Here is a 14,668-nt window from a genome sequence, read left to right on the forward strand (position 1 = left end):
AATAAAAACAGAAAGAGGATATGAAATTGCATAGGACCACAGGTTTCATACTTGATATTACATTGATAACAATTTGAACTAAGTTATAATACTATAAGATGTTAATTAGGATGTACAGGCATAGCATTAAGAAAATAACTATGCCAGGAGAAACAGGAATAAAAAGGTTATTTAATATGTCTAACAAAGAAAGAATGATGTCACAGAGGCCCCAGGGAACCAAAAGGATGGCATCATCAGAAATAAAAGGGAAATTGGTAGGGTTAAGCACTTGTGTCTCTGTAATTACATTAAATGTAAATGGATTAAACTCTCCAATTAAAGGCAGAGTTGGAGTAATGCATTTAGTAAAGCAAGATTTAATTATAAACCATCTACAAGAGACTCTGTATCCAATGATGTAAATAGTTTAAAATGAGGAAAAACTAAATTTATGCAAACAGTAACCAAAAGAGCTGAGTAGCTTTGTTAATATTTGAAATAAAAAAAAAATACTGAAGTTAAGAAAATTGATATAAGAGACAAGAAATAATTATACATAACTTATTATACATAATTTATATGAAACTAAAATATCAAAAGCCATGTCTAATCTAATTATATATAATAATGCATGTTATACTATAACATATAGTATATGTGGATAAATCTGTTAATAAGGTGTAATGAATATACAAAGCAAAAATGAACAAACTGAAGGAAAAACAAACATCTCATCAATATTTAAAGATTTTGATGTCTCACTACAAATGACAAATAGAATCATATAGATAATCTGGTCCTATGGGTACATAAAAGAGTTCAGTCAACAATCAAAGTAGAGTACAATATATTCTCAGGTCCACAGGGACCATGTGCCAGAATAAAAAATTGATTATGTCACAAGCAATATTCTAAACTGTATTATGTTGAAGTCTATGTATCTTATTTCATTCTTCTGAAAATATAGAACTATCATAAAAAGTGAAAGAATTTAAAGAAATAAAGTGCTTGCTTTTTATTATGGCTTAGGTTCCATCATCAGATAAAATCTAATGTTTATGCATGGCAGGACCAGAAGTTCCTAGGGAAAAATGACCTCAGGTTGAGAATAAAAGACTTGTCTTCATTTTAATTTTTAAACTCAATCTTAACTGTGAGTCTATGTGCATGCTTTTCTGTGTGTGCAGCAGATGCATACAGGTCTCCACAGAAGCCAGGAGGAAATTTCAGATTCCCTAGATTTGGAGTTACTGATGAGAGTGAGTGGATGTCGGAAATCAAAGTCATCCTCCACAAGAGCAGTAAGTTCTCCTAACTGCCGAGACTCTCTCCAGCTCCTGAGAGCTATTTTAATACACTGCAGAGAAAAATAAGTACTCATGACAAAGGCTGCCCCGTTTCAAAGTTGTAAACATTAAACGAAGGCAGGAGTTTGTCAATTTGTTACCACATAGTTATTAATTACTTTGTGACTACTGCACACCACCTTAGTTTCACGCATAGAGAAACCTCCCTCCATGAATGGTGACCATGAACCATGAATCCTCAGCTCCTGGAGCCTGATGGGCACTTGTCAGAGCTGAAACCCAAGTAAGCCCCATTCATCCACTCTTTGTCCAATATCCTGACTCGTCATGACGCTCAGTGGGAGCTTTCTGCCCTATGCCTTAGGAACATAATTTTACTAAAATAAATTACAGTTCAGAGTGTAGATCATTTTTCAAGTTTTAAAGATAATTTTGTCTTTTAATTTACCCTTAATGAGCCTCTTAGAATTTGTTTACCAATTACTATAAAGTATGTTTAGTATATCTAATTTAGTATAGTATGCGATATAAAACTCTGAACTGTAAGCAATGCAGTTATTTCTTCCTAACTTTGCATTTTAATTTCTTCCCATCAATATCTTTGTTGATAATTTTCTTATTATTGACGACGTAAATTAAACTTTTTGTAGTCGTCTGCCACAATTTATTAAATCTGACCTCTAGTTTTTTCCGTTACTGCCATGAACAGTTGACATACCATGCCCCACTAAATGGCTTTTGGTTTACTTTGGTCAACATAGTTCAGTAAAAGTGGTATAATGTGACTCTTCTCATGCACTTTTGGAATACTTCCACCAGCCTTTGAAGAAGCTCAGGAGGAAAGACTATGCGAGCCCATCTGTATCAGCCCACAGCTATGGATCTCATACTATGAGTGAAGCCATTTTGAAACACTCAGCCCCAGTCAACTCTAGATCAGAGATTCCCGACATCATTCCCTGCAATGGCAGAAATGCTCTGGGTCTCCTGTATCCAATAGGACAGCCACAGACACAAGCTGTTGAGCACTGGAAATTGTGCCTACAGTTTTTACATTTCAATATTATCCAATGGACTTAAATATAATAATAAATAGAAAAAATCCCATCTTGGTAACTATAGTAAAAACTAACCCCAGGCAATCTGGCCAAATTACGAACTCGTAAACAGATGAATGACTGTCCCAAGAAACTCCCTGGAGTGGGGTTATTTTTATGACCATTATAGAATTCTAAGTATACCAGAGTTACAAAAATCAATGTAAACCAGTATACCCTACCTTTATCATGCTCCCTATTTTACATAGATATCTGCAGGAGCTTCCAACAATCATCTTGGATGCATGGGGTATGAGGCTGCTGTGGAGACAAAGCTGCAGAGAGAACAGAGAAGGGCAGAGGAGAAGCAGCAAGGGCCTGCTTAGTTACTTGAGCCACCATTCAAGTCTCCTCTGAAGCAACACTGTTCCATTTAATGATAAAGGTCAATAAGCCTTGTTGTTTGCTTAAGCCAATCTAAGACATATTGTATTTTTTAACAGAAATAATAATGTGTAACCCATGTCCCATCTTTCATGCTTTCTAAGCATCCTTTTGGCAATCAGAGTTTAGTGAAATTGTGTGGAACTGCCTTTGAAGTATCACACTGAGTTCTTCCAACTGAAGAACGCTGTTTTGACTTATTCATCCTTTTATAGTTAAGTGTTTAAGAAAAAAAAAAAAACGTATTCCTGATGCTATAGTGACTCTGATGTAGATTGCAAAGAGATATTGCCAAGGCATTAGGACAAAAGCCTCGGCTTTAAGAGTGTCAGCAGGGCCACTGAACCAATAATGGCCATCAAAAGGCAAGCAATGTGAAAAGGAGGGGATGAGACTTGATCAGCAAGGTCATCCTGAGAACAACAAATACAGGGGTTCAGAAATCGCAAAGCCATCTTCATAAGGCTAACAAGAACTTTGTAATATTTTTTTTGAAGAGAGAGAAAAATATGTAGGGAATTGGTTTGTGAATAGCTGACAGACCAGCTGGTCTGAACCAGCTAATGATCTGGTGGGTCATTATCTCCCTTCTGGCTCTACAAAAGATCCTGGGGGTATCAAAATCACAACCATCACTTAAAGGGAACAATTGGCTTCCATGAGATGATGACTCCCTCATACACCCTCACAGTCATGGATAGTTGCCCCCATGTGGAGGAATATCTGTCCTTGGAGGTACATCATTGCTTGGAAACAGTTTTACTCCTTTTTCATAAAGATGTTTGTAAATCCTGCAGTTCATGGAATCCAGTGTAGCTGAAGATGCAGAGGGAAAAAAATCTTTTAAATGAGAAAAATTGAGAGAGATAAAGTGTTATTCTCCTTCCAAATGGACCTGCTAGCCAGGCTGAACTAGAAAGCTAAGCAAAACAGCTGTGTACACATAGGACAATGGGTTCCCTCTTAGATCAACGAGCTCACAAGCTAGTACCACTGTCTCACCTTTCTCTTCTCAGCAAGGTGTTGAAAGACGGGTCAATATTAGAGAAACCAGGTCAATAGCTTTCTGGGAAGGTGCTTTGAAGAATAAAGAAAGAAGATTTGCTTTTTTGTAACCTTTGGGAATCTAAACTCTTGAGCAAATGAAGAGTATTTGCATCTCCTACCTTGCACAAGCACAGACATTTAGTTGGCTATATTTCTGTTCCCTTACACACATATTGCTTTATTCTTGCTGTGGGCGGGCACTCAGCTGAGTGTGAAGCTTTGTCAACAGGAGTTCCGATACCACTGTGCATAGCAACTATGGAGGGAAGACTGGATGATGATCAAATTTTAGTTTCTGGAAAGCTGCAGCAGGCACCTAACACACAGTGAATCTGCAGTGTACCGAGGTGGTCATGAGCAGAGATCAAGCCAACAGTCCTCCATTCAACCCCCAGTATCAACAATAGCTTCAAACTTGAGCATGAATCTGCATCACCAGGAAGGTGTTTTAGAACACAGACAGGAGGGGCACAGCTTTTAAGTTTCTAACTCAAGAGTCCTGGGATGGCCAGGCTTGTTAGCATAAGCCTATTATCCCTTCACTCAGGAAACAAAGGAAAAAGAATTGTGAGTTCAAGGCCATCCTGTTTCCTGTAGCTAGTTCAAGACAAGACTGGATTATGTGGAACCCTGTCTATGAATAAATAGGAATCTTGAGGTGGAGTCTAGAGGTGTGTATTTCTGAAATATGCTCTGAGCTAATTGCTTCCTCTATCCTGAGGGTCATATTTGAGACCACCACCCTGGAGTAGCCTGAAGTACTCAATGAAATCACTGTACCCAACATGCCGTGCACACTTCATCACAGTCTCTAAAAATGGAATGAGGGCATCAGGATGTTTTCAGATGCTCCATGTGATGCGAGTGTTCAGGTAAAATGGAAACCACTGTTCTAGTCTAAGGACAACACTAACTGCTCCTAGGAATCTTCATCAACCTTTCTAATCAGAAAAGCCTCTTCCATTGGACTGAATTAGCTGGTTAGAACTTCACTAGTGGGAGAATCTGGAGTGTTCCAAGTCCAGAGTGGAACTGTCAACCGTTTATCGCCTTCCTCTCTGTACCCAACCCAGTATCTCTGTGACCATAAGAACAATCCTTTAGAATGCACAGAGTACTAGGTTCCAACCAAAAATAGGTCTGAGAATGCTGGCCAAGACCATCTGAGGTTTATGACAAGATCTCTCATACTCCATTTTGCCGGAGCCACCTAATTAATGCTTCAACCAATGTGCTTGGAAATGGGTCTTGATTTATAACCTTGCTTTTATGTTAAAAAGGGGAAGACCTTCATCTTACTGTTACATGTTCCACACGGAAATATGGAATCTGAGATAACTTTAATCTGTGCTTCTGAGACACAGTTTCTCACATTTAACTCCAGAATAAACTATCTCTTATTGACTTTGATTGAAAGACTGTTTTTGTGCTGACAAGAATATACCAAATGGGTCCATAGCTGCTAAAGGTTAAAGTACAAATCTGTCCTTTATTTTGTCTTAAATTTTATTTACCACTATCTATATAATGTGTGTAGTATTTATTTGTGAGCATGCATGTGTTTGTCTATGAGTTGTGGCTAAATGTTATTTTCAATTAAACATTCAAGAGGTCAGAATTTTAAGCTCTCTAAATCAGTGATCCATGTTCCAGACATCAAGATACTCTTAAACAACTTTCAGCATTATGCTTCACTTTCCATCAGTGTTTTAACTAACAAAAAATAGTAAAAATATAATTTTAATGGATAATAGTATTTAAAGAGTGTGTGTGGTTTATACAAGTTCTTTATAAGCATGTCACTTCCGGCTTCTAGAAAATCCTGTGGTCCCCAGTCTAGAATAATACTGTATGTTTAGCATTCATTCTGTCTTAATGGAGCACGGGGAAGTTTCTATCACCTGACTAAATTAGTGTGAGCTAGTCCTGCTGCCTTGTCAGTCCTGAGGCAACTTTACCTTTCATTTCTCCTTGATGCCTGCTGTTTATCAGAATGCCCAAGAGTGACCTGTAACAAGAATGCCTTATTTTTTAAAATCAAGATCTATATTTCTTTTATGTTTTCAAATATGATGGAAGGACATTGTACTTCCTGAGTCTAAACTGCACAGCATACTTGATTTTGAGATCAAACCTCTGATATCAGCAAGCCAACATTTCCATCAATGCCAAAGGTTTCGTGGTGGCTTTCTTTAACAGCCTCAACCCCGGGGTTGTCTGATACACTTCCTGGAAAGACATGAACAAAGATCTAGTCTACTCACCCCCAGATAAGAAGCTGATGACATACCAAAGTAAGAGTACCACAGAAGTCCAATTTGCTCCACTATGAGCTTGATTAAGGTGACTTACAAGAGTATGGGTGAGGAGTTCTGTATAGGAGCAGAAGTGACTCAATGATGAGTCCACAATGAAAAGCATGCCCCCAACATGAGTGACAGCTAGCTGGAAGCCTGGAGTATATTGCACAACCTGCAGGCAGCCGAACAAGTTGAAGAGAACACTTTCCAGGAAGCTAGGCTTGCTCAAAAGTGTCTCTCTCAGCAGTATTAACTGCTTATGTAAATTTAGAGAAGGGACCTAGAGAATCATGTCAGATTCAGGGACTTCCTGAAGCTTTTGAGTTGTCTACTTTCTGAGCTTAAGATGTTTCCTTGCAGGCTGGAACGTTTCACCTTCCCAAAGAACAACCTAGTGTTTCATATCCTCTTAAAACAACCCTGTCTTAAGGAGCTTCCCTCTAAGATTGGCGGTTTTATCTCAGAGGAAATTGTGGCATTACATCCAGTTGCTGCTTTTTTTTTCTGCTACATTTTTTAATCTATTTTTTTTAGTTTCTTTAATATTAATGAATTTATCAATAGTAATGTTCTTTTAATTTATTAAATAATATACTATTATATGGATATAACATAATTTATTGTTCATGCCCTGCCAAGACATTTGAGTTGTTTCTAATTTGTGATTATTTTAAATAAAGCTGTTGAGAGAATAAGAAGGTTTTAAATGTAGTATGGCGTTCTTTCTGAAGCTTTATGGTTTTTTATTCTATCAATAAACTGACAGTAGTCAGATTAAAGAAAAACTACAACAAATTTATATGAGAGACACACACATACACATTTGGGGCTGGAGAGTTGAAGATAAGAGCTTATATAAAGCTAAACAAAGGTGTTATGGGCTTGGTTCTGTGGGGAAAAGAACAGCCAATATGCTGTGGAAGGCAAAGGAGGCATATAAAGAGAAAGACCGGCTCACTGTGCATGTAACCCAGGTAACAGATACCTGCAGTCAGCTCCGTGAGGGACAGGAGACCCTCTAGCTCTTCCTGGAAAAACATCTCTCCTGGTCAGACAGAAGAATGTGGGTGGAAAGCCATGCTTATATCTGTTCTCTGGCTGTTTAGTTCGCTAGCAGACCTTGCTTCTCTAGGTATATTGTCATCTGTATCGTACAAAAGGGCAGCCTGCGTCTGCTGAGGTCCGCAGTTTCTCTAAATAACAGGAAAGAAGTCAGGGAAACATACTTGTGCGGGGTATTTTCCTCTCCACACCACCATGTAAAATCCTTGTGGGGATACATATTTTGTTCCTCTTATGATAATGTCTGGGTGGGGGAAGGATAGCTGGATCTCATGGTACGCAGATGGTTAGTATATGTTCAGTACTTTATGTTGCCGTGATAAAGCACTACAACCCAAAGCAGCTTACACAAGAGTTTATTTTGGCTTACAGTTCCAGAGAGAGAGAGAAAGAGAGTCTGTAGTGATGGGGGAGGCAGCAGGCAACTGCAGAAGGAAGCTGAGATCTCAACTCCGACCAAGTAAAGAAAGCAGAGAAAGCAAAGAGGAAGTGGGGTAAAGCTGTCAACTTTCAAAGTCTGTCCCCAGGGATGCACTTCCTTCTGCACATCTCCTCATCCTAAACATCCTATAACCTGCCCAAACAGGGCCACCAACTGGGGACTAAGTGCCTATGGGGGACTTTTTCACTCAGAAAACCACAGTTAGCTTCATTAGAAGCAGCCCAGCTGGTCCCAAAGTGAGCGTCCCATATGATGGGGTGTGGGAGTTCCAGGTTTCTACTCCTCCTCAAAATTTGCTGTAGGAATTTTATTCTAAGGAGGGCAAATTAGTTTTAATTTGCATTCCCTTGATGGCAAATGATATTCAGTTGATATTTTCAAGTGCTTACTGTTCATGCACATATTTCCTCTTGGGAAATAACTATCCAAATATGCACCTAATTTTTCATATTATTGTTGAGTTGCATATGGATCTAGTTCCATATACAACTTTCTTGGCAGCAAGCAAGCATGACAACAGAGCATAGGCTGAGAGCTATGCTGTTGAGGCACAACCACAAGGCACTGGAGTTGAGATGCGCTTTTAAAACATCAAAGTCCACTCCCAGGGACACCTCCAGCAAGGCCACACCTCCCAATCCTTTCCAAACAGTTCCACCAACTGGAGACCAAGTACTAAAACATATGAGCCAATAAGGTCCATTCTTATTCAAACCACCACATATAGCTATGTTATATGAGGGGTGTGTGTGTGTGTGTGTGTGTGTGTGTGTGTAACATTTTCAGAGGGTTGTTACACTGAACACCAAGCAATCAAAATTTTTTCTGTACTATTTTCATAAGGATTTTAATCAAGAATAGTCATTATTACTTTGGAAATGCTCAGTCTTACTATCAACCCCTGAAGGCACTGAATTTGCAAACCTCCTATCTTTGTTTCGAGAGAGCTATGATTACAGACATGCATCACAGAGCTTCTCCTTACTCACTCTCTCCTTCATTCTAACATGATCCTCCTTTCCCAGGATGACTCCCAAGTCTCCCCTCAGATTGACAAAAAGATTCTGATGAAGACTCTGCTCTACAGTGCATGTACTGTATTCATCACAACAGCCGCAGTCTCTTCTTTATCCAAAACTCACAATGGAGAAGCTTCTTTTTGCTAGCTGGATGGAAGGTACTTCAAACCTCTTTCAGAAACAGAACAACTTCTCCCTGTAACAGCCAGCCCACTTAACCTATCCTGGCCACCACTTCTCACTCTCAAGTCAGGCCCACTGAGGTTGAGATATTTGGTTCTGACTTTAATAACTAAAGGCTCTGAACCAGCACAAATGGAAAGAAAAGTTCAGAGTTGACACCATTTAACTTCCATGTCACTCAGATTGGTACAAAATAATGGGAGAAGTCTAAGCTTGTGCTGATCTCCAGTTACAGACCCCAAGGGCCAAACGCAGTTGGATCCATTGTTCTCTGCAATGAGGGAGATGCACATGAGGAATCAGGGTGGCTCTATAGAACAGTGGTTCTCAACCTGTGGGTCATGACCTCTTTGAGAGTCAAAGGATCCTTTCACAGGGGTCACATATCATATATCCCACATATCAGATATTTGCGATTCATAACAGCTATTAACTAACAATGAACATTTTATGGTTGGGGTCACCACAACCTGAGGAACCGTATTAAAGGATGGTAGCATTAGGAAGGTTGGGAACCACTGCCATATAAACAGATTATAAAGGGTCTCTACTGAATTTGGGCTTGCGTTAAATAATTTAATTTAAAGAAGTAAAGGTCTGCTTTTTATTGGACGTAGTCAGGAATAGGGACTGAGAGAGCTGAAGAAGTGGCTCAGTCAGTAAGGTGCCTGCTCAGCAAAGAATGAGGACTCAATTTCGGAGTTGCACCCGCATAAAAAATTCAAATGTGGCAGCATGCCCCTATAATCCCATCACTAAGAGGGGAGAGATGAGAGGAGGGCTCTCTGGCCAGCCAGCCTAGATGATTTGTGAGCTCTAGGTGCAATGTGAGGCCCTATCTCAAAAAATAAGAAAGGGTGATAGAGAAAAACACCTTATATCAGCATCTGGCCTACACATGCACACACACACACACACACCAAAAAGAAAATTAACAAAATGAATAAGGAGTGAATCCATGATTGGAAAAGCCATTTCGTCTATAAAGACATAAACTGAAGCTGAAACTATAGCTGGTGATGTGTCAACAACTGTTCACATTATTCTGAATAAGGGAGTACTGGACACTGCAGTGTTTAAACAACGTCTACGCTCTGACACACACTGATCACAGACTTGCTCCATCACAGTAGAAAGGTTAAGTCTGGAGTTGATGTTTATGCTCTGCGAGAAAACCCCAACCCCAACGGCAAATTCCACGTCAGCTTCTAGCCACTCCAGTGCCCAGCTAGCTCATGGGGCAGGGCCTGTACCTAGCTGTCATTTTTACCAGTTGTAAGCAAGCAAAACCAGGAAATATAACCTAATCAGAACGAGCATGCACAGCTTCCCTGAGGATCTGACATTTTAACTAAGAGTCTGAAATGCAAAGGTCTTTTCTCACCACGGTCCCAGGAGCTCATTTAGCCTTTTCTTGTGCTTTCTTCTCATCATGACACTATTATTTCTTACAAATGAATTATGCTTAAGAAGCAAGAGTAAAGGCTGACTTCCCACACTATTCCCAACCTTCCTGCGATATGAGAACATCCCACGGCCCTGGAGCTTCTGTGGGGAATGTCAGATATGAATTTTTGGGAAAATATAATTTAAAAAAACACAGTTTAAAGAGTAAATGATAAACAATGCCCATTTTTAAAAATGAAACCAAAATGTTTAAAGACTGCACAAGATTATAGGATGGGAAATTTTAAAAAATTAATGTTTCCTCAAAAATTACATGTAAAGTAGAATGTTCAAAAATTAATAGCTAGGGATGGGATGATAAGTCATTAAAGGAATTGATTTGCAAGTCTGAGAAACTGAGTTCAATCCCCAATACCCACATAAAAACCACACAGTTCATAGTACAATATTGTCTCACACACACACATACACACACACACACACACACACACACACACACACACACACACCACAATTGTAACCCTAGCCCTAGGGACAGGGAAACCAGTCAATCTCTGAGGCCTGCTGGCTAATGAGCCATGATTTCAAGTGAGAGACACACTCTCAAAAACTTAGGTGGACAATTCTTTAGAAACAATACAGGACACTTATGACTTCCATAGGCACATACAAACATGTATGTGCACATAAGCACACACAAGTGCCGCTTCATACACACAAGTTAAAAAAAATAGTTTTCAAAGTCAAAGTCAGCGAGTGAGGTTAACTGGCGCCAGTGGGAAAGGTGAGAAGAGAAAACACACTCGTTTTCTTGTCCATTTCAAAGCTTAATGGTGCAAATGAGAAATAGAAGTTTATTCCACTGCGGAATGAAAGCATTAGCTTGGGAAGCTCACATGAAGAAAGCCTTTAAAAGCTTGCGAAATTCCAGGTCTTCAAAAGACCTTGGAGATTAGAGGTTAGAGCCTTGGGTCAGTGGTGGAGCACACCCCTAGCCCTGCTGCTGGGTTAACAATAGAGAATTCAGCGAGCTCCACCCGCTAGAGATCCACCCGCTGTCTGCCTAATGGAAGCTGTGTGTTCCTCTTAAGAAATCTGAACTCTGAGGGAGGCAGATTTTCTATGGTCACTCCTATATCCCTTAAAAAGATGTAGGTGTGTAAGACCACGCCTTCAACACCATAGGACACTACTTGTTCCAGATTCGTGGACATAACAATTCCCAGGGGGTATTTACATTTTTTTCAATCATAATACTTTTATTGATTATTTGGGAATTCTTACATAATGAACCCTGGTCACACTCACTTCCCAATTCTCCTGGGTCTACCTTCCCCCTTGAGGAACCCCCAGGAGAAAAAAAGAAGAAAGAAATACAAACAACTACAAAGTCAGATTTGTGTTGCTCATATAGCCACTGGAGCACAGTCAAACTTCCCAGCAGCCCCTTGAAATCAACTGAGTCCTTCCTTCCTATCTGCACCCCTGCCAGAAGCCACCCATTGTGGAGAGCCACCTTCAGCATCCTCATCACAGTTTTTTAAGAGTCTTCTTCCTGTGTAAGCTGTTACTTTGGGTGGACTGGTGTGGTATGAGGATAAGAGGTTGTCACAGGAACCATCTATGACCCTCTCTCTCAGCTGTGAATCTGCAATCATCGATACACTGAAAAGTCGCTTCCTTGTCTTTTACAATCAGAGAGAGCACTTTTAATATCTGGCCTTCAAAGTGATATTTGGTGAAATGTGACCAGATGGTCTGCATTTGCTGGTCATCAAAGAATAATGAGATTGGGATAGGTCTTAAGTAAACAATAATTTCTTGGTTTTTAGTTACATCTGAAGTTGGATTGGGTATCAGCAAATTTCTACTAGGGTTGCTAACTTGACAAATGTCCTGAGTGTGTCGACCACAACACAACAGAGGTACCAGTGTGGTGGGGTAATCATTACTGATTGTCTTAAAAGAATAATTAAGAAGTAACCAAAATCTCTACCACTTTTAGCCAAGTTAAGTCTCAGTGTTGGTGAAACAAAATGAGAACTCTCGTCTCTGGCCAAGAGACAATGCAATCTTAAAAGTACATTAAGGACAGATTCAAAAATACTGCAAATTAATTCAAGACCCAAGCATGTAAGTCCGCATAATAGATTTCTTTTATAGAAATGGAGTTCTGACGATACTGGGAATGCAAATCAATTTCATACACACTTATAAAAATGTCTGTATAATTACAGGGTACCAAATCAAGCACATGGCATCTAAGAAATGGATTGGGAACTCAGGGGCTAATTGCTCTGTAGGATGTAAGAGGGCACACAAAAGGCCTGGCAATCTAATTCCTTCCCACTGCAATGGGCGGTGGTGGGTGTTAGGAAGTTGAAACACTCTTCGATTTCACATCTATGCTGCTAAATATTTGCTAACATGTCTTATACGATCAGGCATACTTTTAAAAGCTATAAATTTTACTCATTAAAAATGATAAGCAATTGAAAACTCAGCCCTGAAAGCAGACACACAGGAGAAACCAGCAGTCGGGAAAATGCACAATGTGAACCCAGAGAACAGCATGGCATGCCCTCAGGGAACTGCAGTGTGCATCCTCTGATGGTTTTATTCTGCCCGCCCCCCCCCACACACACACACCTTCTGTTTTTCCCACTAGAAGGTGAATAACATAGATATCTCTGACTTAATGAGTCTTTTATTTTATGGTTAATAAAAGATGTACCGACATTCCTTTGGACTGTTTACTGTGATGTGTAGTCAGTTACACCTCGTCACTCTCTGAAGTACCAAACGTAAATAAACAGTGAGGAAGGCTCAAGGGTCGCACCACTTTTGGAAAGCAGAGGAACACGACGATACCCTGTGGGAGAGGAACTGTGTCAAATTAGAAATAACACACAAGAGTAATGGCCTCCACATCGCAGCTGAGGAAGAAGGTGTCTCTGAGTAAGCGTCTTAACAGCGTTATCACGGTGGGGCAGGGCTATAGTTATTCCAATGTAGTCTGTTACTTTTCCATAAAAATGAAGTATTCCTAGTTTCTGTTCGAACTTCCAGAATTCTGTATGTCCCACACCTCACATGTCTCCTCTCCCCTAGGACATTATGATCCAAAGTTAGCCATCACCCTTCTGCTTCAAAATGACCCTGACTGCTTCCTGGTGATAGAAAAGTGAGTGTCCTACAACAAAGCTATTGAAAGGACTAAATAAACCACTTGGGGAAGGTGTGCACCATGCTTCCTGTCCCAAAAATAATCCAGAAAGGTCTGGCTCCCAGGCTCCCAATTTGTCCTCAGGCAGAAGAATGAGCCAATGTTTTCCCCTTTGTCTTACCCCTGTCCTTCATATCTTCTTGTCACTATGACTACTTTTCATTGAAAAGAATGAGGATCCTGGCAAAGAAACACACATGCCAAGTTTCCCTAGCAGCCCAGCATACTCCAACCCCAAATCACTTTCCATAGAAAGAACATGTCTCCACCGTTCAACTGAAATGCATGGGTCCACCCAAATCTCCCTTCATATCCCACAAATGTAAGTGAAGAGATCGAGAAATTTGGTATGGTCCAAGTGCAGCCTTGATGGAGGTATGTTTACGTGTTAATTAAATCATCTTACATTTGAGAACATTACCTTTGTTCATGCAAAGGACTGGTAGAGTGTACTGCCCGAGTAATTCATTTCCCGATAGGAAGCTTTGAGTTTCAACAACAAAACGTATCAATGCCAGTTCTGGCACTTGAATAAGAAATGTAAATGTTTCGTTCCACTTCGGACTAAAAGCTGAAATATAAAGAAACGTAAACAGGAATATCACAGGTGCTTTCTCTAAGAAGAAAAGAAAAGCAAATAATAACTGATCTCTACAGTTTTTCTTCCTAACCATTGGGCATTAACCATATCTGTTTGTATTTTAGAGCACTTAATTGTTTAATGTAGTCAGTGAGTGGAAGATGACATAACAATAGCAATGGTCCTGGTTTTTGAAAACTTTATACGGATTTTGCAACCCCAAGAGCGTTAACAGACAAAGGAACTACAACTCAAAGAGGTCTCATTGCTTCCCAGTACTTCATATAGCAAATTGCAAAGCAGAGATGCAAGCCTGGAGAGACTGACTTTAAAGCAGACAACTGAGTCTTTCTACAACATGACTGAAGCTAAGACACTCCCTTCCCTATGAAATGGAGACACGGGAAAGTGAGGAGTGCCATTTTTCTGCACCGGGTTGTTCTAGGAAAATTTCTCTGCCTTGTTTTTTAATAATGATGATTTCAAAGTCCCAAGTTGATAAATAATTTGGCACCCTAGTGAAATAAATCTTCCCAAGCAACCAATCCCTTGCCACAGCAAGGAATCCAGATTGTTTTTCAGCTTGATCTAAGTCATCTAAAACTTAAACCTTGAGTAAACAGACTCAAGAT

The 14,668-nt window shown here is 39.8% G+C and overlaps 1 protein-coding gene across 2 annotated transcripts in view; it reads right to left on the bottom strand.

The window, feature by feature from the left end:
* Window positions 1–12,918: 12,918 nt before the first annotated feature.
* Plcz1 (phospholipase C zeta 1) overlaps window positions 12,919–14,668 on the bottom strand; it is a 51,466-nt gene continuing 49,716 nt past the window's right edge. For both annotated transcript variants that reach the window (XM_034512129.2, XM_076940721.1), the window contains exons 13-14: window positions 13,878–14,027; window positions 12,919–13,102 (exon numbers count right to left, since the gene is read on the bottom strand). In XM_034512129.2, coding sequence (XP_034368020.1) covers window positions 13,014–13,102; window positions 13,878–14,027 — 239 coding nt within the window. In that variant the 3' untranslated portion in view covers window positions 12,919–13,013. The remainder of the gene's footprint in view (window positions 13,103–13,877; window positions 14,028–14,668) is intronic.

The sequence above is a fragment of the Arvicanthis niloticus genome, chromosome 9 (assembly GCF_011762505.2).
Source record: "Arvicanthis niloticus isolate mArvNil1 chromosome 9, mArvNil1.pat.X, whole genome shotgun sequence".
Lineage (NCBI taxonomy): Eukaryota > Metazoa > Chordata > Mammalia > Rodentia > Muridae > Arvicanthis > Arvicanthis niloticus.